The 27379-nt window shown below is 40.2% G+C and overlaps 1 protein-coding gene, 1 long non-coding RNA gene and 1 other non-coding gene across 4 annotated transcripts in view; 2 read left to right on the top strand and 1 right to left on the bottom strand.

Annotated features, from left to right (window-relative positions):
• LOC111251321 (protein Skeletor, isoforms B/C-like) overlaps positions 1 to 15024 on the top strand; it is a 49401-nt gene extending 34377 nt beyond the window's left edge. Inside the window, exons 5-15 of one of the 2 annotated variants that reach the window (XM_022807794.2) lie at positions 4254 to 4419; positions 5011 to 5083; positions 7670 to 7856; positions 9279 to 9474; positions 9798 to 9937; positions 10248 to 10374; positions 10716 to 10928; positions 11296 to 11615; positions 11804 to 11864; positions 12175 to 12344; positions 12750 to 15024. In XM_022807794.2, coding sequence (XP_022663529.1) covers positions 4254 to 4419; positions 5011 to 5083; positions 7670 to 7856; positions 9279 to 9474; positions 9798 to 9937; positions 10248 to 10374; positions 10716 to 10928; positions 11296 to 11615; positions 11804 to 11864; positions 12175 to 12344; positions 12750 to 13541 — 2445 coding nt within the window. In that variant the 3' untranslated portion in view covers positions 13542 to 15024. Of the gene's footprint in view, positions 1 to 4253; positions 4420 to 5010; positions 5084 to 7669; positions 7857 to 9278; positions 9475 to 9797; positions 9938 to 10247; positions 10375 to 10712; positions 10929 to 11295; positions 11616 to 11803; positions 11865 to 12174; positions 12345 to 12749 lie in introns of both variants that reach the window. The other variant, XM_022807791.2, reaches the window with a different exon arrangement.
• Positions 1180 to 4254, bottom strand: LOC147755444 (uncharacterized). The gene is made up of 3 exons (XR_015327857.1): positions 2682 to 4254; positions 2375 to 2431; positions 1180 to 2161 (listed from the first exon to the last, which is right to left on the bottom strand). It is a non-coding gene; the product is annotated as an uncharacterized LOC147755444 (long non-coding RNA).
• An 11340-nt stretch (positions 15025 to 26364) lies between the features above and the next one.
• Positions 26365 to 26436, top strand: TRNAG-UCC (transfer RNA glycine (anticodon UCC)). Its single transcript has one exon. It is a non-coding gene; the product is annotated as a tRNA-Gly (tRNA).
• Positions 26437 to 27379: the final 943 nt, after the last annotated feature.

Here is a 27379-nt window from a genome sequence, read left to right as displayed (position 1 = left end):
TGTCGGAAGTCGGAGATCGCCACGAAACGTTGTTGTGAGCAACTGATTTTTGATAGTGGGTAAATGACATTCATCGGATCCCCCTGATGCTACTGCTGCTGGTGTTGTTGCCGTCGTCACTTTTGAGAAATGTATAAATATATAGGTGTCAAAAAAGTGTGGACCACCTTCAAGCCAAAATTAAAGCAAACATTTTCTATTTTTGAAAATTATACCTTTTAACCTAACTAGATGCCGCCGCGATCGATAACCGTCTGCCTCTTTTCTGGTAACACCATACTCTCATCATTATAGAACTTTTTTGGCTTCTGAGTAAAAAATTTTAACTATTCATCTTTGCATTTGCCCAGCGAAACTGAATTAAGACCATTAATGGAGTTCGGCAGAAACCAAAGTAAATGATAATCCGAAGGTACAAGGTTCGAATTATAAGGCGGACGCACGAAAGTTTTCCATCAAAGCTGCCTCAGTTTTTGCCGGAAAACTAAACATAGATATATGTGATCCGGCATTATTATGTAAGAAAACGATATTTTTTTTCTATTTTCCAGCTTTAGCCGAATTTTTCAATGGCGTATTGTACCCCTGACGGCAGGGGTCCAAGTCAACCATTCTGCTAGCAACTCATAATGTAAACACATCAAATCAGCCTTTTTAACGTTAGCCTGGCCACTGTGACAGATTAGAGGGGATATCTACTTATTGTCATTGTAAGTGGTTTATTCTTTATCATCTGTGACAAACTGCCTCAGGAACGATTCATTGTGTTCATGTAGAATTTCACAGATATAAATACGATCATATAAATCTATTTAACGCCTAATTGTGTGACAAGCAAACAATCAGTTTTTTTCTGGTAGCCAACTTACCGATATGGCTTACAACTGTTTGGTAACAGATGTGCCATTTCTTGGTGATATAATCGTTTCTCACGTGTCGGCCTTGGTGAGTTCTCTCACCAGTTTTTTCCGCTACCGGTTAACCAGTACTAAAAGTATCGAAATTTTGAGAACGAACACCATAAAGACATTTTATGCCGATAGCGCATCTTGACCATAAAAGCAGGTTCTGTCCGGGTAGCGTATATGCGGTTAACGTGATAAAATTAGCTAATTTTTACATAGACTACACTTACATTGGAGGCACTTTTTGTGCCTGAATAAGGAACATTAACACGTTTATTACTGCCGAATCTACATTCCCGAATGGCACCGACGCTGATGTTACTGAAAATACGTGATTTTTAAAGCTATCTAGCTAGAAAAACTGTCGATAGCCCAATATATCGAGATGTTTACATGCGATGCTGAAGCGATCCAGCAGTATTGAGCGGTCGTTGGTGCTCGTATGTCACTGTTGACCACTAACAGCGATGAGCGTGAACGGGCCCGTCAGCTACTGCTGCTTCAACGGCAGTTGCCATTGAAATCACTGGGGTCCTGTTGCCATAACCCCGCAGACGTGTGCTGATTTGCGAAGGCCTAAACAGATCAGATATGTAGTACGCGTTTGTTGTCGTCGGTCTCGGAAGTATGAACTCACGCACAATATACGTACATATGATACTGCTTGTATTGTCCGTTTATTCACTCTGTGTCCGGTGAGGAGCAACGATGACTCGATGTGATGACCAGCCTGAACCAACTGATTAGGAAGAGCAACAGGAGAAGCAGAAGACTGTCGTTAGGTTGAGTACTTTTTCTACAGCTATCGTTGAATAAGACATAACTCACGTTGTTTAAACACACGGACATACCCCACAATGAATGCGTTATGTTATCAGCAGTTCCTAGAGTTGTATGGAATATTGCAAGCCGGCGACAGAAGCAGGATGCATACCAGTAGTTTGCAGTGGGCCGATACGACGATAAGCTAGGGTTTGAGACCCATTCTTTGGCTCTAAGTACTTATACGCGTAGAGCTATAGAAGGCCGTTAGCTGAAGAACGAAGAGGAATGCTTGTATAAAAGGGAAAGAATAATAAAAATCTCACGAAACTTGTTGATATTCTAAATAGATACGTTCTTGCCTTTGCTAGGCGTTTCGAGATGCTGCAGCTTCCAGCAATGTGTGCAATGATAATTACAGTCGACTATCGCTCTGTTACCAGTTTTTCTTTAACGGTATACGTTGACCACAGCCGCGTCCCTATGCCGCTTGGCTGCAAACGGAAAATTGATGCATATTATAGCATATCTGCGATAAAATTAGACATTATTTATTTTACATACTTTTAAGCTGCATCTAAACGGGAAAAAGCAAATGTTTTATTGACAAGAAAATCTTTGCCATTAGGAGTTTATTCGATGTAGCTGTCGTCCGCATTTCGGATCGGAGTCTGAGCTAAACGGCAACTGTTCGAGTGTCGACGTACCTGTGTCTACGTTTCCGCTCAGTTGTATCTATGCCAACGTAACGAATCAATTGTGGGCTGCAAAGGAGTTTTTATTTTACTATTTATTAGTCTTTATTTTACACTACGTCTAATATGCTGCTATAACTTGGTGCACCGTCTCATCGACGAACTATCAGTGAACCCAGGAACCACCCGCGACTTTAGTAGCATTCGGAGAAACTTGGCAAAATATAAGCCCTCCTGAAAGAATTCTATGGATACGATGTCCCTTTCGCTGGATATAACAATAAAAACGTGGACGCTGTCTAGAAATTTGATTTCGTACCAGAATCGAAAATATAGCACCGTGTTTGAGAAGGCTTAGGAGCCTCCGTCTGGTTTCGATAACGCGAGACCTGCAATGTAGTTCCGCAAAATCGAGGCGATGATAATCGACACACAAAAACATAAATAGGCTTTTGTACTGCTTATTAGTCAATACACCACCCTCTGTCAATCTTATTAGTTATTCTTTAAAAGGCGAAGCAGCTTTTGAGTCTGTCGAGATCTATTCGAGAAATTTGGCGACCAAAATGGGACATTGCCTCAAACTTATATTTTTACAGGTTTCCAGTTAGTTTTTGAATTGGTGGAGGGCACTTTTGCTTCTGTCCTTTCAGCAACTGTGCGCCTATTCGGAATACGACAAACCGATCGTAGACTTCGGGCGAGCAAATAAACTTAGAATTTGATTGCGATTCGTCAGCTAGAAAAATATTAGCTTATAGTTAGTTTTCGTCTAAACTCGCAAAACAAACTTCCTGCTTCCACCATACTAAGTATATGATTTTGTTGGCAAGCAAATTGGCTCTTTTTTTGTACATGTAGTGTACATGCCTCAATAGATCCTGGACGCTCCGCGTATGTCACACACAATAAAAATGATAAAAAACGCCACACCTCATTTCCCTTACCGATACATAGGCCTGGGACTGTCTTCGTTGGGAGCTCGCTGATGAAGTGGTATCAAGCAAAAAATCTGTCCGGTTAAAAATACTGTGCGCGAAGTAGTAAAACCAACGATTGCTCTTAGCAAGCATAAGCAGTACGCACACGATAGACAAGCCGAAATGAAGGAAATACTATCAATTTGCTATTGTTTAGTGTTCATCGATTTCGAATTCAACCATTGTTGAAGATGCTCAGCGGATCGTCTTTGTGTACAGGCTATGAACGCGAAACTACCATTGGTTTCCGGCGAAAATTTTGCTTTCGTTGAATTTTGTCTGTGTTGTTTTTTATCGAAAACAAATCAAAAAGCTCCACAACAACAAGTGACGTTCAATTGTCTGATCTCTACTGATGTTGCTTGATTTCTTTTAGTGACAAACCACTGTAAAAAGTCTTAAGATATCATTAGAAAAAAAATGAGAACAGTCTAAATGAAATACAGCTCCGAACAATGGAAGCGGATATACACTTTATTACAGTCGTATTTTCGAACGGTGCTTTCTGTTCTCTAAAATAATCAATTGGTTGTTTGTATTTGTATTCATGATAAATCCACGATAGCTGATAACGAACAATTAACAAAATGTATTTGAAAATAGCAAACTTAAATTTCTTGTATCATAAACATGTTTTGTAAGCTACTACATCATCTTCCTTAAACTAACTCAAAGAAGCGCTATTTAGAATTGCAAAGATCATGTGGGATTTACTGCTTTTCACTATTGACTGGTGTATGTAACTCGTCTCGTGCAACGGACACTTGGACATATGGTTGAGTTAGGGCGAAGTGCCGGGTCATTTTTTATTAAATGCGTCGTATAGTCCGCTCTTCGAAGTAGTATGAAGGCTCATTTTTACGGATGCTCAACACCCAACAATTCATAATTGTTTTTGTTTTTGATTGTAGGCTAACTTCGCTGACCTGTACCTACCACGCAACCTGCAAATCCCAAAGCCTGTTACGGTTGAGAAGCTACCGACTTGGGACCATGGAGTAACCTCAGGGCCAGTCACGATAGTCGACTCGCAGACATTTTTAGTACCAGGAGTTATGTATGATGGACTCGGTCCAGGTACTGTATTTTAAACCTATCGAACATACACTTTATATCATCTTAGAGACTAGGCATCTAAAAAAATACTTAAAGGCTGCCGAATGTAAATCTTAAAGCTAAGGAATGATTCGAAAATTTTGAAAAAATGAAAAACAAACGTTGCTCTTTTGTTTCCAGAGAAGCAATCACTAAATTTCTAGTATATAGTTTTCATTCTTACATACGTGGTATCAATAAAAGTAGCCCTAACGACGACCCAAATGATAGCCCGGAAGAGGTATCACCGGACCTATTTGCTTGCTATGTCTTCTATGCTTATATATATATGCTTTATAGGCTTGCTATGTATGTTATATATATATATATATATATATATACTGCTGGATCTAATAATACTAGCGTACGGTATAGTTGAATAGTTGCAGTAAACCGATGATCTTTGTTTGATCGTCGCTGACAATATTCAGGTTTTTATAAAGTGCTTAGCAGCGTCATTTCAGCGCTGCCCTAATGATACATTTTTATTAAATATATACCTTCGACCAGCATACATTTTCGTAGAGTAAAGCACAATTACATACTGAAAAAAATCAACCGTTGTCTTTTTAGCTGCCTATTGGTGGGTATCTAAAGGAGAGCGGAACCATCGGGGTGGTCTTCGGTTGGCTGATGAAAATGGAAGGTTTGTACCTCGTTTGCAATTTTCGAGCACCCCATTTTTATTCAAGAGAACGCTTAGTGATATATGATAATGTTTTATGTTTTCACTACAAATACAAGAACAAAAGCATATCTCAAATGAAATCCCAAGGTGCATCGTGGCGCCGTCCAAAGCTGGGTCTCTTGCAGGAACCGCTGCGGTCTGCTTTGAGTCCTGCTAAATCGAATACGTGTTCGCATCCAGCTATCTGGAACACATTTCCTCAAAGTAAACATACAGATCAACTAGAGTACAAACACAAAACAGAAATCGTGACTCCATAAATATCGTCTGCCCCATCAACGTACGCAAGCATCATGCTTCTCTCAGCCGCGAAGTCACGTTACGATTCTACGGCATCCACTAGTTTGTGACTGGTACAGAGTACTGCCCGTAAGATAATGGACCACCAAATCACAGACGGCATTCCTGCACACGTTCGTGTGTCACATGTATACGCTGTCGTTAATTCGTGCTTGTAGATTGATATTGATCGCTAATGATCAGCGGCGAGTCGTCGTCGCGCCTGGCTCTTTGCTACTGCTCTTGCTGTTTTTATTACTATTATCATCAGGGGGAAAATAAAATTGGGCAGGACAAAAAGAGGCATAACGTATAGGAGGACCATTGTCGCTCGTGTTGACTTACGGCCGCGATCTGTAAACAAACGACTATCGCTCACTGTGAGTGGAGTCATTTACCAGCACAGCATCGTTACATATGAACGCGAACCATTTGATAGACGAGACAAAAACGAGAACACAGAAAGATGGATAAGGAAAATGCTACCTGGTTAACTAATTTGATATGCATAAGGATACGTTTGAATTTGTTGGGCCGACGACGCTGCAATTAAAAAATGTCGAGAACGAAGACACCGACAAGGAAATACGCTGACGACAATATGACCACGGCGTATTATATACTCTGTGTTGGATAACTAGTACAATCCGGCAATAAACATGTACTATGCTTATTTCCTATTTGCTCGTTCGTCCTGCTGACGAAAAATCGATATAGATAAGTACCTGCGTCAATACATTTGCTGCTAGTATAGTTGTTGATTTGCTACTAATACCGATGATTGAGAACGATAACAGAAAAGTTGATATCACAACAATGAATGTTGCAATGTGCACCTACATACATCGGGTACTTATTTGAAAATGGGCTAGGTAAGTGTTTGTCAATTCTAAGAGACCCAACCTGTCAACTTGATGAGAATCATTCAATCAATTGTTAGTATCTGTATGACCTTGTCAGGTGGCGGGACGTAACAGGTATAAAATTCGAAGTTAAGCGACAACTGCTTGTTTTATAGGGCGATTATGTTATTGTTTGGACGAGCAGGATGTGCGATATACTTGCCAGTGAGATATTTCAGGGTACACCAACTGAATTGTGCTGTTATTTCCGCTAGGTATTACTTTAGACGGATGGCCATTTCAAGTATGAAATGAAGTGTGTTATGTGCGACTTCAAACCTGAATTACCCCCACTGTTTCGGAGCTTACTACGCGAACACATTGAGATTGCGCCGTCACGCGAACCGTACTGAATGGCTTTCCGTGCGCTGCCATATCGATCTACGGTTTTGTCACACCTTAGAGGATAACCCAGTAGACATCTTTTCCAGTATTTTCGACTTCGTACACCGATACAGTTTCGCCTTGAATTCATATTAGTTCAAGCAGCTTAGTACATGATTCCAAATTCCAAAAATAACAATAACACAAACATCAGTATAGAACGAATCAGCTGTTTTTTCTCCGACCGTCTTTAATGTGCAGCGTAAAAAGTCACCTGTTAAGGAAGAGCCAAGTGCAATGAGCTTTGTCTTTGTGTTCCGATTTTTTCTATATATATATATATATATATATATATAACGTAGTATTTCCTCGCGAGTTATTGTGGAATGTATATGGAACTGTATGTAAAAATGGAATGTATATGCAACTGTAATTCGTGTGTTAACATTAGCATGATAGCTTGTTGATTTAAGCACGCTCATTCACGTGTCCTGAACTACATGTATAATGAACTTAAGAAAAAAAAACTAGAGTATTAAGTAGAGTCCTAATTCATCAGTTTAACTACTTAATTTATTGATATTGTGAGACCAATGTACTGACGGACCTAGCGTTTAAAAGTCCGAGCTCGCCCGGCCACTCAAGAAGCAATCGTTGGTTTATTTGTTTACGTAAAAACTTCCTGTGCATTAAAAAAAAAAATTCAAGACGTACGTTTCTTTCGTTTTCCAGTTAAGACCGACAAGATATTCAGATATTTCATGATAATTTTTTTCACTGCGGGCGTTTTTTGTTTTGTTGCCAGTACCGTAACTCGTTGTTATCTTGGTATTTCACTAATGGGCTTCTGCCCAGTGCAATAGAGCCTAATTCTACGCAGAATATTTGACGGGTTACGACTATACGTTTTACGAGTGCTTTAAAGTAATCTCCGAACTTCTTTCAAATGTACTTAATGGTTGAGGACTCCTACTCCCTTGAGATGCTCCCTTGGCCTACTCAATGCTCTACTAACGCGGCTTTTCGTTTTTGGTTGCAGTCGTGATCCTCTTCCTCGGTATACTGGTAAGACAGTCGTAATCAACCTTCCTGATGGCTATACGATATACGACTTTGATCGCTTTGGAATATACTGTGAATTGGCTGACGTGGATTTCGGATCAATTAAAATCCCCCACAACGTCAAAGTGCCTCCATCGCAAAGAGCTTTTGGGATTCACATAGAGGTGCGTTTCTAATCTTTAAAGAACAAGATCATTGCTTATATCAATAAGGTTTATTTCTCTACCTAAATCGAATAGGTTCGTATAGACTACTCAACGCCTACCTTGCTTTTTCTCTAAATTTTTTACCACCGAAAATGTATTTACTTTTGGCCTTAAATTTATACGTACATTAAATAGTTAGATATACGCGTGAAATATTTTTTTCAATTAAAATTACTTTTTCCCACTTGTTTGAATGGGAACGTCGTATATAAAAAATTACCTTAGACTTGCTCGAGTTAGTAAGATATATATATTATCAAAAAAAAAAACAATACGAGCGTTTAAGCTATTAAAGTTATGAATATAATTTCCATTTCCTAACAAGGAATTTTCCTTTAATCCTATGAATCTGTAAATCTTGAACACAGGCTCACTTATAAGACTAAAAAGCAACTATAGAAAAATCTTATGAATTTCGGAAAATTTGCTTAAAGCAAAGTTGCAGGTATTATTAGGCTAATGCGAAGAATTAGATGATTGTGACCCGAGGCTCCTAGGGTATCTCACTGATCCTAGTAAAACTCACATTTCACAAATAAAAATATCATCATTATCCTAGATGATCATAGCATCAGATATTTAAAAGAAACAAAAAAAAAAAAACTAATAATAGGTTTTATTTTTACACCATCAGTTGCATTGCGCATCTTTTAACATATATCATAGTTAGTGTATTCTTTATATTTGTGAACCTAGTCGTCAGTAGTGGAATAGTACTCGAGTCTGAAATAGTTTCCACAGTTAATGCGGCAGAGACCTATCGGCGGTTTGTATGTGATATGCGCGCCCTCTCTTTTATGTAGTGCTAAAACACTTTTTTTGTGGTGGCGGATCCATTGCTCTCAATGACTTACCGAAGCACAATTTCTGTTTTATCATTAAATAAATTTCGCGTAACCCTATCCTCAGGTGGCATATTATGGGTCGATGTGTGAGTCCCATTGCACGTAACTACCCTGAGATTGTTGTCACTTCTTTATAACATGTAGTTTCGCTTGTTAATTAGACTGGAATATACTTCTAATAGTTCCACGAGCCTTTTCAATTTGCGTAGTACACCCTCCACACATCTTGTGCATTGTATTACAGTTTATTGATCTGCCGCTGTATGGCCGACTCGTACTTTTTTCGTAACTAGGTAGCACCCATGGGCTGCCTACCTAGTTACCATCTCCTCACATAAGCCATGGACGCCTCGTGATCTTCTTTTCTGCTCTGTTCTTCTTCTCCGGCCTCGTTTTCATATCTTTGATTTGTACCCCTTTATTCCATGTATATGCTTTGTCTATGTACCTTTGTCAATGTGTTCGGTCATCCAATGTCCGCTGTCCTATTCTGTGTCCGTCTTCGCACACCGCCTATGCTGTCCACTTGTTGTAGTCAGCACTGGGGGATCGAGTGGCTTCTCTGTCACCCGCACGCAGTACAGTGGTGCAGCCGCAGTCCGTCGTCGACGAAAGCAGCGACTCTTCGCAGAACAAACTCAATTGCGAAATCCTGCACGACCCCATGGGTTTCGAGCTTCGATGGATTATGGATGGAGACGAAGTGATCATGCAGCTCGTGGGACGTGTTGGTCAGTATCAGATCATTAAACAATTTATGTTCGAAATAATAAGCGATTTTACCTGGCTGTTTCCTAACGCTGTGCTATTAGCGATACTCTTATGCCGGAAAGATGTCAAGGGTTAATGATATAAAGCTTAAGCAACATTAAGAAGATTCCCCTCAGTGGCTTTGCTTGTACTATATACAAGCAGTTAGTACTAATTGACCTCATGCGTAGCTCGTCGGTCACAACTTCCCTTAACGAACTTCTACAATCCAGTAGAGAAGGCTGATGTTTTGTACATTAAGTCTATGTGTGCACATGTGCGCATTCGTGTTCGGCAATTTCAGATGTGGGTGAGTACATGGCTTTCGGCTTAAGTATGGATGACACAAAAACGAGGATGGTCGGATCCGATGCTGTTGTGACGTGGATCGATCACCAGGGACGGGGACACGCCGTAGATTACTACCTAGGATCGAAGGAACAGGTACGTCTACGTTATTTGATTTATGCTTGTAAATAGTTCTTTGATATTAGTAATATTAAACTCGATTCAAGTCCATGCACGTGGACATAAAAGCAAAACGCTAAGACAATAGGGAAATTTTCTTTATTGGACATACCTCATTCACTTTAGGTGAAGTTGTAAAGTACATCATCATTATTTGTAGAGAAAATACTGTATGTAGTCCGATCCTTATTTCTATTATGCATTTCGGATCTATAATTCATATTAAAAAAATTGCTCTATAATTGTGTTTTTAATATATCTGAGGAAATTTTGTCTTTTTCATCAGTGTGTGGGCAAACGTGGTGCCTGTCCAGATATTAAGCAACGAGGCGCACGTGATAGTGTGACGGTCCTAAACACGGCCTTTGTCAACGGTTACCATATGATCACGTATAAACGACCACAGGTCGCTTGTAAGTATACCTACCCGAAGCTTAACCCTTAACTGGACTTAACTAGCAACTCAGAATAACGACTTGTGGGTTATGCAACGATACGGAACGGAGTTCCTTAACTTAACATGCGAAATTTATCTTAAGTAGACGAACGTCGCATAATATGGTTAGATCTTCACGGCCCTCCTGTTTTTAATATTGATATAAGTGATAAAAGAATATTTTCACTCGATAACTTAAGCAGAACTGTTAGGGTAAGTGCCACAGTTTGGCTTGCATAAAAAACATAAATGCAATTGAGGAGTGTCCTTACATTGTTAACGCGAAGGTCGTTTTTACATCTTTGGTGTTCACAGTAGATGAAAAGTACGACCAGCATGTCTACTCTGATGGCCCTCAGGCCATTGTTTGGGCTCTTGGTCCTATTAACGGCAAGGGTGAGGTGTCGTACCATAAACTAAGAACCAAGGGTGACCTCTTTATCGATTTCGCGCGAGCTCCACAATGGAACTGTCCTAAACCTGATGATATCTCGACCCTAAACGACCAGCCCCGACTAGTCGCTCAACAACGTTAGTTTCTACACGCTCTAATCTTCAGTTTCAATGACCACGCAAGATAGGTTGTACTGAAAGATGTTTTTGCAGTATTCTAACAGAGTTACCAATAATTTGACAACTATGAGATTACACATACACAAGTAAACCAACATGTATTTAACAACAACAAACAGATTTATATATATATTTTTTTGTTGAAACTATATTAATGTTCACCAGATTTATGCGAGGTATTTTATATAATATTAAAACACATGCTGAGTGCGGATGTTGTTCCTTAAAAGTTAAATTTACTACTATTTAACTTTTTAATTGGATGTACCGCATTTGCTGTCATTTAAAATTATTTTTTTGCGCTTCTTTTTCCTCTTACGCGCAGCAATTAGCCAGGCAACTGCTCGTCAGCATGCCTGGGTTATTCCCCCAGTGGCGTGTCCTGCCGATAATAAGTTCTACGCCCAGATCGGTCCGGCTGGCGGTAAAAAGGGTTACCAAGCGATTACAGGGCATGTTGGCTGGGGCATCGCGTGGTATATTAATGGTCTCATGATACCCGAGCTATATGTACAACGTGGCGTCACCTACACATTCGTCATTGAAGGTGGAAATAATAAAACACATACGTCAAAGAACCATCCTTTTTATATAACTTCCGATCCTACCGGCGGCTATGAGCACAAATCCCAAGCAGAGCGTAGGGTGAGCGTGTGCATTGACCACATCGATTTAATTGCCCTTCTATTCGACAAATGAATATGTGCTGCGTGCATTTATAGTATTTATTGTTGTCTATATGTTTTCGTCCCCACTTTGCAAATTTTATTGTCCGAAAACCCAATATACATGTATACGTAAGAAAAATTCATCCCATTTATTGCGTATTTCAGACAGAAAAAGTGTTTGCTGGAGTATCCTTCGACCGGAGTGGACGCGCCACTCCAACGGCTAGTACGTACATTATTCCGTACATTTTTTTACGGTAGGGCATGTACGACCTTGAAGCTTATTTCTTACTTCATCTAGGCACGTCCATTGTTAAGTCGGTATTATCTAAGTAACGTATATCGTTGCCAATCCTCATGAAGTGTTATTAAATTTATTTCCAGTTGCAAAAAAAGTATATTGATTCTATATTGAGGATCATATTTTATTCTATTTTACACACTATAACCTTAAATCTGGCACCAGCCTCTTTCCTAGTGAAAGAAGCCTTCTGCCACTTATGACTAATCTGTCAAATTTGTATCCCCTACCACAGAGGGTCGACTTTGCAATTACGAATACCCCTTTAAACGAACGGAGCTGCCTGACGACTTCGCAACCTTTGAAGATTTCGCCACTAACCTTGAGATCAAATGCCAGGAAGGCCGACCCGCGTATCTTCAATGGACGCCTGACCAATTCACACCAGATCTCGTCTATTACCAGGTACTATTTGTTGCACGCACAAAATACTGATACTTCTCGGAGTAATAGATTTGTAAAATTTGCTTTCCTGTTGAATAAGAACGTGACCAAAGTAGATAGCCGCTATGAACATCAGTAGCTGCGGGGAATTATCAGAATTGATACTATTACAACCGCTTCTTCGTTTCATAGCTTCACAAGCGATATCAATAAATCAGGGAGCGGAGATGATGACGCCCGAACTATGATGCTATCGTGTGGTTATTCATGCATTAAATAATGTATTTAATGATACCTCACACAAAGTACTACCACGAAAAGCTCTGCGGAAGGCGTAAGCCTCATAGTAAGAATAAAAATAAAAATTAAATTAAGAAAATTGCCGCGGTAATTTGTTCGTTCACAATTGGCCTTATAATTTTTCAGTGCTACACTCACCGTCACTTAGGCTGGAAGATACACGTGGTGGACAACTGTGCTGACCTCGTTCAGCAGGGGGCGGCAGCCTCGCAGCGTAGCGAAATTCGTGTGCCCTTTCCACAGGACTTGCATCAACCTTCCCACAAGAAGCATTCGTCACGAACAAGCCATATGAGAAAATTAGCCGACAAGGCCTTACCACATGTGAATTTTCATAGCCAGCGGGTGCTGCCATTAGATAACGTCACAGATCTCATTGTGGATCGGGATCGAACAGTCTTTCCCCGAAAGTTGGTTCACCGCCCACGGGTGCACTCAATCCGCATGGAGTCAGGGTTTCGCCCTGTGACGTTGCCACCGCGTGGTCTTCCGGACCCCACTACACCGCGACCAGGCCAAATGGGACCTCTTCCGTTCCTTCGTAAAGACCCTTTACCATTTCAAGGAAGCTTCAAACCCGGTGTACCTCACTTCGGCGGTTTCAACATCTCTTACGCTTCTGCAAAGATAAGAGAAGCATCCGGTCCTGTTCCTGGCCTTCCTCAGGTACCACAAGGCGCCTTAACTAAAGTTGACGGTTTCCTTGATGAAGATCGACTTGCGAAAATGGTCTGGTCTCACCGATTAAGCCGCGTTCGGCGTTCAACTGATAATGGAAACTCACTAGTAGAACCCGTCGCCCACGTGAGTGAGACGCGGAAGGCGATAATTCCCGAAGGGATATCAAGTCGTAGGGCTTTTAATTCGCAGTATGACATACTCGATTACGTTCTTAGACTTATTGCCGATGATGCTTAACACGTTAGTATCACAGCTGCATCATAGGCTGCGAAGGATTTTAAATCGACTTTATTCGTTCCCACCCTCATAGCATCATCAGCGAGCGTCGCCACCCTTAAGGAACGACACAGTTGATCTTTCCTTAACGATGGCAAAGCGCGCCCTCGTAATGTAAACTGTGTAAATTATAAATAATGTTGAGGTAACGCTTCAGAAAGCAAACTAGGTCCAATTATGCATGTCGATGAGACAACTCAAAACGAAGTGTACCTAGGCCTAGTATGAAATGAAGTTCCGAAGGCGATATTTTTTCTAAAACGTTTTTTACACAAGAAACAGTATCAAATTCATGTACAAACCACGAATCGAAAACCACAATAATATTTAATAGAAGCAGCGAAACAACCCGTTTTAAAGAATTTTACAGATTAGGGTTTTAAGGAAAGGTATATCAAGGTACATCAGGTTAAAAAGAAGTTTGAATCTGAATTTATCTTATTGTAGAGGACTTGGACAATCAATAATATCACAGAAGAGGCGTACAGTACTATTTAATTGGATTTGCCCCCTCCCCCCCCCCACATATTGGCAGGTGCCACCCTAAAACTTATGTTCATCATTATGACAGGGTTATTCAATGATTACTTAATAGGGCTTTTCCGTATTCCTTTTTACACCTATTGTCATTATCCTATATTGGTATCATTTCTAGGGTTGTTGATGCCGTTAATCGATGTTGTTGATTTTGTTCTTACTATTGTTAATGTTGCGCTTTTTATGTTATTTATACGAGAAACGCGGACGATATTAGATAACAGGCCCCGCCATTCTTGGGTGCACGCTGTACATCAAATAGTAACCTTATCAGGAACTGGTATAAGTGAAAAAAAAAATGCTTTTAATTGCCCTATTTTTATTTTTTGAGAGGGGTACTTAATCTGTCCTAATGGGAGAAAGAGGTTGACTACTCTTTTCGGTTCAAACTTGAGGTGGCTTTCAGTGAAATTATTCGATATTGGGCAGAATATAATACGGCTATCATGGCGTGTACCAAACTGAAAAAGGTTTTCGTTGAGAATGGCTGAGTAAAGGGTTTCACGTTTGACAAATAGTAGAGATCGGACATTAGTCACAGAATTAAGCTCTCTGACTCTTGATCAAGGATCTGCCACGGCTTTCAACAATGTGAGCGTCTAAGTTTATCTCAAATGAAACAGTAATAATAACAAGAATACAATTAATTAGGGCAACTTATAAAAACTTACCTTTAGATAAACGGTGTGTCCAACCATGGTAAGATATAGTATACAAAATAACTGGAAATCAGTGTTAATATTTTTACTTCAAAAAACGTCTAGATAATTTTTTTTATTAATTACATTACATAGCCGCATTAAAACTGTGAGCAAGTGGTAGACCGTAGGAGGCCTGAATATTACCAAATACATATATAAGTATATATGAAGAAATTAATAAATGACAATTATTTGACTCAAGAAAAGTGCGTTATTTTCTAGGCTTTTACCCTATAAAAGCAGACCACTATTGTTGGCTTAGATTCGTTGACGAATAGTATTTATAGTATGCCTTCTTCCAATTATTTACCGAACTGGACGTCGCTTAATCTCCGATGGCCTGACGTACCCAACCCAACATGGCTAGTGCAGCAATCGCTCAATTTAGATTTTGGGTTAGGACGTTACATTTAGACCATGTTTTGTTCTGCTTTTAAATTTCACTTAAACAATTATAATATAATTTATAATAGTATTTAAATCTAAGAGCAGCGATTGAGACTGATAAGAAAAGATGCTATCAACATCCAGCGTTTCTAAGTAGCTTTCCTCCAAGGCAAACTCACTAAGCCCGACTGGCAGAGATTTTGGTGCAGAGAACCGACTCATTCTATATCATGTCAGCTATTATAACCACGATTTAGTAATTTACGAGCGAAATCAAGTTATGAAATTGGACATTAAAATAACTATCCCAAAAACCAATTAAACTTAATTCAAATAACAGTGTGAAAAAATTGGCTAAATGTCACATGCATAGTGATCGTTTCTAATATTATTTTTATGTATATTCACTGGAGTTAGGTTACAATATGAAAATAACTTCTTCAGCGGCACGGTATATTTAACTTCCACGAAGTTACACTATTCTATATTAAGTAACCATATAATAATAGTTTTCATAGAGGTTCGCTTTCTTTATACATTTGTAAACAACCGCCGTATATAAATTAGCTTAAGTTGAAAGGAAAACGAAGTTACATGGGACTTGGCCCATATAACCTCGTTTGGCCCGATGCCGTTAACTGATGTTGAAAATAAGTACTGAGCCTACATAGATTAGAAAATGAAAGAATCTTTGATCAATATACCTGTTTACTTTGCCGCGTGGAGTCTGTCGTTTTTAACAATACTGTCTAGTCAATTCTGGTTTATAATGCTCCATTCGGCCCTATCTACCATATACTTCTTAAGGAAGTTATTTTTGATAGTTAAAACCGTCCATCACACAGAAACAAACCCATACAGCATTAAGAAGACTGACTATCCTTTTACATAAATTCCTTGTTATCCTCTATTCGTTCAGCACGTTGAATTCACCACCACTCGTAGTGACCTGTCATTTTTCATGAAGTTCCTTCGAAAAACGTTTTCATCTGCTGGCTCCAGCTCTCCACTAAGCAACGTACACGGTTATAAAAGCCCAGTAATGAAGAGCCACTGGAAGCCCATAACGTCTTTCTACAGCGTCGGGTGCCGCTAAATTATAAAAAAACATAATGAAAGGCCTCTCTCCTTTCCATCTGTCCACTTAACAATTTTGGCATTCTCCTCATTTGCAGTGATTAAATCTTGACGTTAGGCAATACTAGGGGCCTAATCGTTATTGCGCATATGACAAAATGAAAAGCCGTGAAAAGGATGCAAACACGGTTTCCTCGTCTTTCCGCCAAACCCCCATTGCTTCTTTCATTGCTTTCTGCCCTCTTCATTCCTCCTGCGTCACAATAAGGATATTAGAGAAGAAAGGGGGTATTCAACAATGGCTGCGCTGTTCAACAATTCAATGGCCGTCTTTACCGTTTTCCCTCTTCTGATCTCGGCAGGCTCTATAGAACAGCACGGGCTCGCAAGGGGGATGAGAAGGGAGAGCCATTACGACTCAGAGTAGGCAGACAAACCCGGGGGGTCTCATGCTGGCAAGGGTGTCGGGGAGCTGAGCTGATCGCTGAGAACACGCGCATGCGCCATTCACTCGACGCCGGGCACAAACACCGAACAGCGGCAAATCTATGATACAAACATGTAGTCTTCTCCGTGGTTTGGCCCTTCTTCATTTCACTGATCGTCTGCTCAAGCAGCTCCGAAGGATTTGCGGGGAAGACGTCGAAACAGAGGGCGAAGGGAATACGGCCATATGTCGCCGCCGCAGCAAACGGCGCCAGGCCACAGGACTTCATCAGTGTCGCCGTTGTCGTCGTCATAGCTTGCTATACATATAATTCCGAAAGAGCGAGGACTGCTTGATAAAGAGCGGCAAACTGAGGTTGTAGTGATGCTGCCGCTTCTGAGCGCAGCGGTCTGCTGCCGCTGACACTGCTAATGAGCGGCAGGTCAGAACAAGTGGCCTCAACTAGAAGCCTCCCCAAGGGGAGTAGACAGAAACGTTAGCTGCGTACAGCGACATTCTGCATGTATGCGCTGTATGATGTGCATCAATAAACCGTATTTGGGCAGTTGCATGGTTGTAAGCCCGGGGACCCAGAAACCGAAGTAAGGGATACCAGTCCACTGGAGTTTATGTCATGGAGTGGTAAAATCTAGTAAGTGTTGTGCTGTACAGTGTGCATTTGTACGAGGCCGCGCCGTGCTTGTAGCCGGGTTAAGCAGTGCGAAACAAGAAGTCGGTGATAGCCACTGTGTGCGTGCTAATACATAGGAGTGGACAGGTACTGCAATAGTAGGTACTGCAATGCAGGTATAGAGCAATCTGCGTTAGCAGGTGATTATACGTGAATATTGGTTTCGGATTTTATGACGTCGACCGAACCGTCGACTCTCATTGGAAGTGGCCATCGGTCCAGAATGTGGCCTCGATAAAGGGTCGGAACTGGGTAAGCTATTGGAACAGGTGGGTGTCATGGTATTCCTTTTGGTGTGTCAGTGCTCCGTGAGGCTAATAGCCGTCTTCGATAGTGTTGTCAATACCGTAGTGACGATAAAGAAGTAGCAATTCATAGAGCTGAAGTTTTTTTTACATATGGATGAGTGGTGACAAAAAAACGGAGCAACAGATTCGGAGACTGGATTTGGGCTTCGCATCTTCACACCGGAAAAATACGATAATGCTAGCAAAATGCAGAGGAAATAGTAGAATCAAGAGTAGTAATAATCTCTGGAAGCGATGCGTTTTGCCATAATTAATGTGGTAATTTTTTAAGTGACAATGATTAAATTGCTTACGATTCCACTCGTGTGTCTGTCTCCCCTGCGTGTCATTTGTTGTTCTGGCATATGAATATATTAGCGTGGAGCTGAAAATGTCCACTAGATAGTGCCATGGCGAAAGGGGCGATGGTACTGTGGGCATATAGGGGCAAAACAGGCAGTTCGTGTGGATTAGATCGGGAAACAAGAACCTGAGTGTCAAAGGGCTTCGACGCTCAACAAGAGGAACAAATTATGGGTGCACAGAGTGTGGACTAAAGGCAGGCCATTATTCGTGCTACCCCGTTTCTTTTATGACAAGCGTAAAAACTATGGTAGAAAGCGTACGCAATATAGAGCTCTCGTAGTGGACTGATTTATTACTATTGTTCTAATATTACTACACAGACTAAGTAAAAAGTTTCTTGAGGGTATGAGGGTCTTTATTTTACCTCTGTGATATATATATATATATACATATACGTACATTAAGTTTTAGGTACTTCCATCGCTATTGTTATATGATGAACGAGGTTTAGAGTGAATAAATCTATGCCGTTATCTATGCGTTGTCACTACAAATTATGGCAGCGACGGATAAGCAAAGCAAACTCTCCAAGAAGGTAGTCAAATAGAGAGTAGATGAAATAGTCTGCTAAGCTGCAAGACGACGGTTTATGGTCGTTTGACATAAAGTGTGCAAAAATAACGTTACCGGCCAAACTATTACTTCTTGTACTTTCAGTATTTGAATTCCGAGAAGTGGATCAATCTATGATGTCAGCAATAGGTGTCTATGGCCTTATTGCTGGTGGCAGATCCAGCTCAGTACTGCCTCGAATCCCGTATGAGCGAAGCGGCGTGGGTAAGCTTAGGGCTCATCTGTCCGACCGGTTTCCATAGAAGGCGCGATCTTACGCAAGAGAAAATTATGCGCAGGTTTAAGGGGGCGATGAAAACCTGTACGCGTTTGTTCGCGAAAAACGATCTTTGCTGAAGCATGTAAGAATACTATTCGAGTTTAAGACGCTCCTGGAGAACATAAAGTTGTCGTATCTTCATAGTGACTTTGTCGACTTGTAAGGCTTGCATGCTACGATTGAACGCACTGAAATATATCAGAGGCCCAAATGTCCTCAGTCTGTGTAGTAGATCAGATATTTGTATATGCTGTCCTATACAAAATGAAATCTAAATTAAGGGTCTAAGCTAACAGCAGCAGAATGTAATGCATTTGTGTGGGCCGAAACAAGGAATTTATGTCGGATGCGAAGCTCCTGGTTGTGTCCACTATGAAGTTAAGTAATGGTTGACTTCGGAAGAATATAAGGGGCAGACCTTTGTCTGAGCGACATTATCCTTATGTTCGAAGCAAGAAAAAAGTTTCTAAGTACGTATTCGTCGACGGGCTCTTCTGTAGGATTAAAAGGAATATAGCATTGTTGCGGCCTTTGCGAGTCCAAGTTGAGGCCGCATATATGCTCTGCCTCTCCGGAAAGACCGGTGGGCAAACTGTACAACAGATATTAGAGCGCTTCCACATTAGCTTCGGCGTGTAGTCTTAGGTCAGGAAAGTAGTAGCTCGTTGTGTTGCTCAAGTCTAGGAGGGCCAAGCACGCATACCCAAACGTCTGACTCCATTCAAGGGAACCAGCGGTTTGAGAGGCAGCAGGGCTAGGAGGTTCGGTCTCAGCGAACAAAACAGGCGCCTCTATGTTCTAAAGATGACACTAAAATGCTCAAACAACCTCGCTACTGTAAGGTGGCTGGCTTATAAGTGGGTCTCATCACAGACCTGGATGTTTGCCACTTTGAAAGAACTAGCTGAGGCCCCATTCTACATTCGACCGTAGATTCGGGCACATACGCCCTAAGTATTTCCGTTGCCATACAAAAAGCGAAGCTCTGACAACCATACGATTGCAAGGTGCAAGCAAATGGTTACCTACATGAGAGTCTTAACATACCTTTTGAGCTTTGGTAGTGTAGAATAATACTCGGAAAATCTAAACGAAGCTTTGACGGCCAATGTACAGATGTTGTCAAATGTCACACGACTGACAGGCTTGTTAAAGTCGCCTCACGGTCATAACGAAGAAACGTTACCCATTTTAGGAATTTGTCCTAAAAAGGGACCAATATCACACTACAACTATTCAAACAGGTTTTTATGTTGATCTGTAATAGATTTTCGTACTGATCTGTAAAATACACTTACCTATTATTATCGTTATCATAATTGCAGATAAACGCAGCGCAATTTGTCACAAGGTAACAAAAAGATTGCGTTGATCCCATCGTAAGCAAAAATAACTATCATTGAAATAAGTTCTACACAAATAACTATTTCTCTTGCGCCACGCGAATCATGTGGCTTTGCGATGTACGATGGTCTACAATTAGCCTAGATGTAACTAAACTTTAATACAGGTGTAACTGGCATCTATATTTGGTATCTAGCATTCTCTAATATATCAGTAGTAACTCTTTAGCTAACATATTAGTTTATTTTGGACTATACATTTTTATGGAGAATATTCTTTGTAACGATTTATCTTTGATACACTGGCACAATAAAATAACCGCCCAAAACTTTCTTCAATTTATTAACTTTTCCCAATACAATTTAGGTTGTGTGCTCTAAATGGCTATCCCGAACTCGCAGTAATAATAGATCGGTAAAGGTCGTCGGATCGAGAAACTTACGTTGATGTGTGCTCCATCGGTGGTAAAATTTTAGAATGCCAGTTCTGTTTACTGTCTCCTCTTCACTCTTATTTTCCTCTTCTATCTTCTACGTCTTTACGAGTTTTTAACGTCCGGCATCGCCGTTAGACATTTCGTCGTACAGCTAGCTCCCAGCACGAAACAAAGTATGTCTGTGCCCGAATTTGAATCTAGACGACAAATTGGCAGGCAAATACGTTGCTCACTAAGCTATCGCGGAAACCTCACTAGGTATCTTATCAGCTATTGTCGCAGTTCCCGGAGGAGCTGACGCTATTTGCACCACACTGTTAATGCTTCTGTAAAATACTACCCAGTTGCGACGAGTACTCAAGTCAATAATTTTATTCGACACAAAGTTCCTTTGGTCAGAGTCATAACCACTTTGACCAAAGTAGCCAATAATATGCACTGGGATGAGTAGCTGCAGCAAGGCCAGCAACAAGATTATTCCACTTGTCTTTGTTCGTTATCCCAGCTGCGCCTATTCCAACCCCCCACGAATCCCCCTACATCAATCTAACCGCTGATATGTTTGACTTGCTCCTTCGCCACAATAATCGCCTTTTCGTTGCCTTCACTAGTGCCGTTTCAATTTGTTACGTCTGTATGTATGATCTTATCCATGAGTGCGTCCGTGTTTGACAGACGAATCGTTCGCGAACAACGTAACAGACGACGTCATCTGACGTCGTACTATTACTTATTATAAGTTACTCTATCTCACAGTCATGACATTTCTGGACGACGGAGGTGTATCCGTAATCAATATCAGAAGCAACTTCAGCCGCATTGTGAACCGCAGTGTCCAGTAATCATGTAGTCAACGGTTGGGCGTCTTTGTTAAAGACAAGTTCATAACAGCATCATTCCTCCGCAATAGATCAGTCCAATGAATAAAAATTTTAGGTTCGCACTACCTTTTATGTTAGTCGATTCTAGGTATCCCTTTAAGGGTGATCTCACACGTGCGAACAGATCGGACAAATTGCATAAAGTTCTTATCGCTAAGTGCAAGTTCTTCTAGTATCTAAGACGGTTGATTTAAGTAAAACAATACAGAAAAAAAATGAAGATAATAACATTTGGATGCATAATGAGCAAACAATGGATAACAGCGAATGTGGCCAGGCTTGGAAGAAACGGTAAGAAAAGAAAGCAAGGGCCCTTTGAACTGATTTAGATCAATCGCACGATGACTATTTTAGCGGACTGAAAATTACGTAAGTTCTGAAAAACCATCAATAGCACTACTAAATCATATCAATGCAAATTTTTAGGGTTATTAAGTTTCTAATAAAATAAGTTAGACTCTATAAGCTTAAGGACACATTGGTCATATTTATTTTACACTAGTTGTCTGCATTATGTTTAACTTTCCTGAGGTTTTCATTTGTTTTAGTTTTTTTAGCTCGCGGATACCAGTGGTATATGATCAACAAAAATTTCCCACACGAGATTCTATTTAAGTTCTCTGGTCTTGAATTATCGCATCGGCTGCCACACGCATTTAGTGCCGCACAAGTGTAACGGTTCGTATAATAAGAATCTATATAAAACGAATCTAGAGAGAACCCACACGTTATTTAAAATTTTTTTTTTTTAATTCTAAATAAAAAAACGACTTTGGTAAACTTCGTAACACATGTCTTCAAAATTCACTGTAACTTATTGTTATAATTATTACTAAACTGATTTACAGGTTCTCGTAGGCCAAGTTATACCACGACAGTTTTAAGGAAGGCGCGCTAAAATAACGCCTCTGCAAATTGCTTAACACCTTTCTTCAGAGAGCTGCTGGGTAGCAAGTAACGGTCTCTTGGTAGAGATAAAGGCTATTATGCTAAAGATAGCCTCCTTTCCACTTTCCATTAGCAAGACCGCCATATTTAAACTTCTCTGGGCAGATGATATTGTTACCATATCTGTCCTGTGCTATAGGATTGCCAGGGTAGCTTTAATCTAGCTCTCATCTCACTGATTTCTTATCGACTTTTCGAGTTGTTCTCGAGTGTTGTATTCTTCATATGCGTCGACCACTCAGACGGACAAGAATCTTTTTCATTGCGGAAACAAGAACTTCCGGACTTCACATCAATATATTGCCTATTTCTTCCAACGCATCGCTGCTACTAGACAACGAAACACTTCTAACGAACCTGTAACGAAAAGAACGACGAATCGAGATTGACGCAAGGATTTACACAACAATGCTTGGTACACTTTTGTAAATAGCATATGCAGTAGTCCAGAAGCTTAAAGGATGAAGCAACATTCGACTATCAGACCCACGCTTGTCAACGTTTTTTCATTTTATTACAAGCATTATGAAAGATAGATGCTCGTTAAGTATCGTGATATTAAGGCAAATATTATGCGTGCATATAACAGTAATATATTTGCTGGATCAATTTGTTTCGATTTCGGTGGGGCGTAATGCCGGTCTGAAATTGTTCTAAGGGTTAAATGTTACGTTTTAGTTACCTATTGCAGCAGATGCAAACGGTCTTGGATTGTTCTAAAAGCCGATTGTTATCTAATAGAGTAAAAATGTCAAGTTATTTTTGGAATTGGGGTATAATACACAATAAATCCGTCTTTTTTATATCTTGGTAGGCTAATGTCTCCTTGTGACAGCATTACTAAATGATTAGTAATAATGATAACACCTTCACAATAGTAGGTCTATATGCATTGTCTGTTATTGAGCAGATCTGTGGCCGCCAGTTGTGTGCAGACATGCTCACTTCTATATCATCATATGATATGTTTATATGCGAAGAACGTATGGTGCAGAAGATCCCACAAAGGTTATCTTGTCGCATGAAGCTCTTTAGGCTTGGTACGAAAGATATATTCGCCTTCCGGTTAGTGCGTCTATACACGTTTGTAGATCCAGGACAACTAGCTATGACAGCAGTGCACCAAACTGCATTACCATCTCCTGGATGCTATGATCTTTCCTCTCGATGAAAGTTATCCTGTACCATGTGCAGAAATCCTTCTTCTTTGCTTCTGATTGTGCAGCCGACCTGTAATCGCTGCCATCAGTGACACCTTATCTATATACGGAGGTACAGCTGTACGTTCCGTATATTCGAAGGAAATATCGCGCAAAATGGGCGAAAGATTGCTGGCTAGATACCAGCTTAAAAAAATGCTCCAGAGTATGAGCGTTACCTTATTCTAAACTAATAGCATGAATGTGAACGGAGGTACATACATGCCTGCCGGCTATTTTCTACTATAGCCCAGTATTGCTATTTTTTTTTTTCTGTACAAATATTTCATCGTGACCAGTTGCCGAGTCTGAGCAAGCAGAAAACGGATGTCATTTTTCCTTTCCAAAATCATTCGAATTAATATAATATGAGCAGAGCTAGTCGTAAGGGCGATTGCTGTAGGGAGATTTAAAGCGAGGCTACCGAAAGGACAAAAAGATCAGCTTGCTGCCTGGTAGAAACCAGGCTGTAAATGCCATCTGCACATGACCCAAGCGACAAAATGGACGTTGCTAGACCTGATAGTATCGTACAATAAGCTCATAGTCGACGGGTAGCCGAACGTACTAAATTTATGATAGGCCTGGTGAGTAATAACTGAAGATAATAAAATGGTAATATGAGGTTAGGATCCAATGAGAAATGCTAAAAATTAAAGATATTTCTCTTTAACGGAAAGCTGCGCATATGACGGTTTCACGTACTTGTGAGCTTCATTACTGATGCAATCTTTAAGCGCTCTAGAACGGCTTAGGCACAAAAGAGAGCAAACAGAATACGGTTTTAAAAAGCTCAGTCTTGGAACATTGTAAAATGGCCAAGATGCACATTACACACCCATTACCTTTTTCCATGTTCCAAATGATAGCGAATTTATGATTTTTTTGGGGATAGGCCACTGGCCAGACATCTGATCATTGAGTCATACAAACTGTTCAGCTTGCCAATGGCATAGGAACATCTTCAGCTGATACATATGATACGTATTGAATCTTATCAAATGGTAGGTGATTGAGAACAAGATGTTCTTTATAATATGAAATCGCATAGGTGAAAAGCAGCTCTTTTGTCAGTTATCACCTCTTTAATAGATATATGTAATGCAACGTATTTCGTACTGAAGTCCTACTGTATAAAGTTAAAAGCGACTGTCACTGGATTGCCAATGACATTAATGCTTAGAATGTTCCTGCTGACTAACAAATTGTTCGAAGCGAACATCTCAGTTTTGCCTTTGGATAGAAGGGTACGGGCTTTTCGACTGAATCCCTCATTATCATGAACCTTCAACAATGGATAATGAGATTCGAACGAGACTTACACTCTGTCTCGTATGTATATACAGAAGCCGCTAAACAGACGCTGAATCATGACTCTAATGATATAATTTCCAGCTATAACAGCGAATCTACATCGATTGAAACTGATAACTGATACAGGAGCCAGAAATCAGTATACTAGATGCACAAATGAATTAGCGACCTAAACTTCGACCCTTTTAATACATAAGCTCAAAAAAAAAAGGCCTCGCAGTCTGACTGCTTCATGTTTTTTAATATATTTGGGCTATTTGTCGCTCACATCATGCACTAATATTAGTAGAAATTTAAATAAGTTCTGAACATATCAGATAAGGTACTACATGTCGTTCATATGTTAATAGTTCTATAAGGGGTTTGCCTCCAACAAGAGTTTCATTTACTGAGACAAGTAAGGATCATTTAGGAAGAAAATCTCTAGACTCGAAAGAAGCCCGCTCAGTTGCATAAACAGTATGCTTCAGTATGAGTATCGCAGTCAGCGTTTCCCAAGTAGAGAATTCAATACACTAATTCTACACTGATAGAGGGCAAATGATATACTTTAAAGAAAATATATAGCAACAAATTCACATTGACGCTGGTGCCTGGAAGGCCTTGTGGACGCCAAAAAACATATTTAAGTTGGGCTTGCATGTAGTTATACCCTGAATAAAGCTGGATAAGATTCTTTTAGATTGATTTAAAAAGAAATCAATCTAAAAGCGGTTTTTAAATTTGTGGTCAATGACTATCACGATTACTAACTATTTCTCAGAAGCGACACAATTTTTTTACTTAAAGAAATTAAAGATTAGTTAAAAAGGTCAAGGATTTATTTATACCTTCCAGTAGTTGTGACATTTTTACCTTTTTGGACGCACAAAACGAATCCAATACTAGCAGTAATAACAGTGAATGAGATCCGACAATATCAAGTATAAAAAAATGAAGAATAATTCTTTATTGCCTCAGGTTAGCGTCAATATCTATTATCTAGTTCGGGCTTTCAATATAGTGAGAAAAAACACTCAAAATAATTCCCTATATATTCTTATATATCACTATTACACCTTTGCTATCTTCTACTCGGGTAGGGTACAGGCAAAGTTGTTATTGCCGTGGCTTTTTTGTTGGTGGTGAGGATGCTAATGTAACTTTTGTATAGCCACCACCGTCTAGACTTCGGCAGCTAGGTCGAACCTCGTCGTATAACATAGGAGCCACTTGCAGCAATACAATTTGATATTTATGGCGCACTACTCGTTTGGTTATTTTTTCTCAAGCAGGGCAACAGCGATTAGTCGATGGCCGTCGTTCCGGCTTGCCTGCCTGATCGTTGACTTTCTACTAACTGCGTTGATAGTACAACGCGTCGGTGGTATAGTGGCTAGCATAGCTGCCTTCCAAGCAGTTGACCCGGGTTCGATTCCCGGCCGACGCAACTAAATTTTCAAATTTCCTTTGGATAATTATCGATAATGTACACTTTTTTTTTTGTTGAATAACAGAATACAGAGGAGAACCACTAATTTCTCTCTTAAGACACGTAGAAGACATTTTACTTGAATAAAGTTTTGATATGTTATGGTGGTAAATTTACATTATGTAAAATGCAAATCTACCATTAACGAGCAATAAAACAAACTATCAGAACGTAATTTGCATCTATCACAGATACATGTCGATTATAGGTACTAATACTCCCACTAACGTTCATCGGCGCCATTTATGTCCGTAAATTTTGCCGGTTCTTTTGTACCGTCAAATGCACTCATGTTTTACGGTCGGCCCATTGATCTTTCACCTTAGAAACAGAGAGAATACCATCGCGTGCATTTTAGTTGAACAACGGGTCGCAATATTATAAAATGATAAGCAGACCACTCTGCACTTTTTCGTCAGGCTAAGCCACTGAGGGCCACAAAGCAAGCAGACAGACGGACAGCCTTCCAGCTTGACCGAATGTAGCCTCATCAAGGCTTGGCAAAACAACAAACAGCCTGGCGATCATGTAAGCAAATGTTATGCATTTAATCTATCCAAACGAAAATAGAAGTGTTAGCGTATTGTGTATACGGCAGTCTCTTAACTGTAGATTTCAGTAGTCAGCAGCGTATATATCTTACGAAGGGACGAAACTAGACCGATTCTAGCCATGCATTACTGCATACTTATCCAACGTATTTACTGAGCAAACAAGCGGGCCGTTAACAACATGTAGCATGTTGACTACATGTTGTTAACGGCCCGCAACTACAATGACTACGAAGGCCACTTGATAAGCACGTTCGTTGGCGGGCCGTCGTCTCTCCGTTGTGTGTGCATTATAAATGTGTTGGCCTTGTGTTTGTATTGGTCTTTACCCCACATTATGAGCACGCTAC

Source organism: Varroa destructor, unplaced genomic scaffold (assembly GCF_002443255.2).
Source record: "Varroa destructor unplaced genomic scaffold, Vdes_3.0 BEIS01000005.1, whole genome shotgun sequence".
Lineage (NCBI taxonomy): Eukaryota > Metazoa > Arthropoda > Arachnida > Mesostigmata > Varroidae > Varroa > Varroa destructor.
Note: the sequence above shows the minus strand (reverse complement) of the source record. Positions and strands in the feature narration are given on the sequence as shown.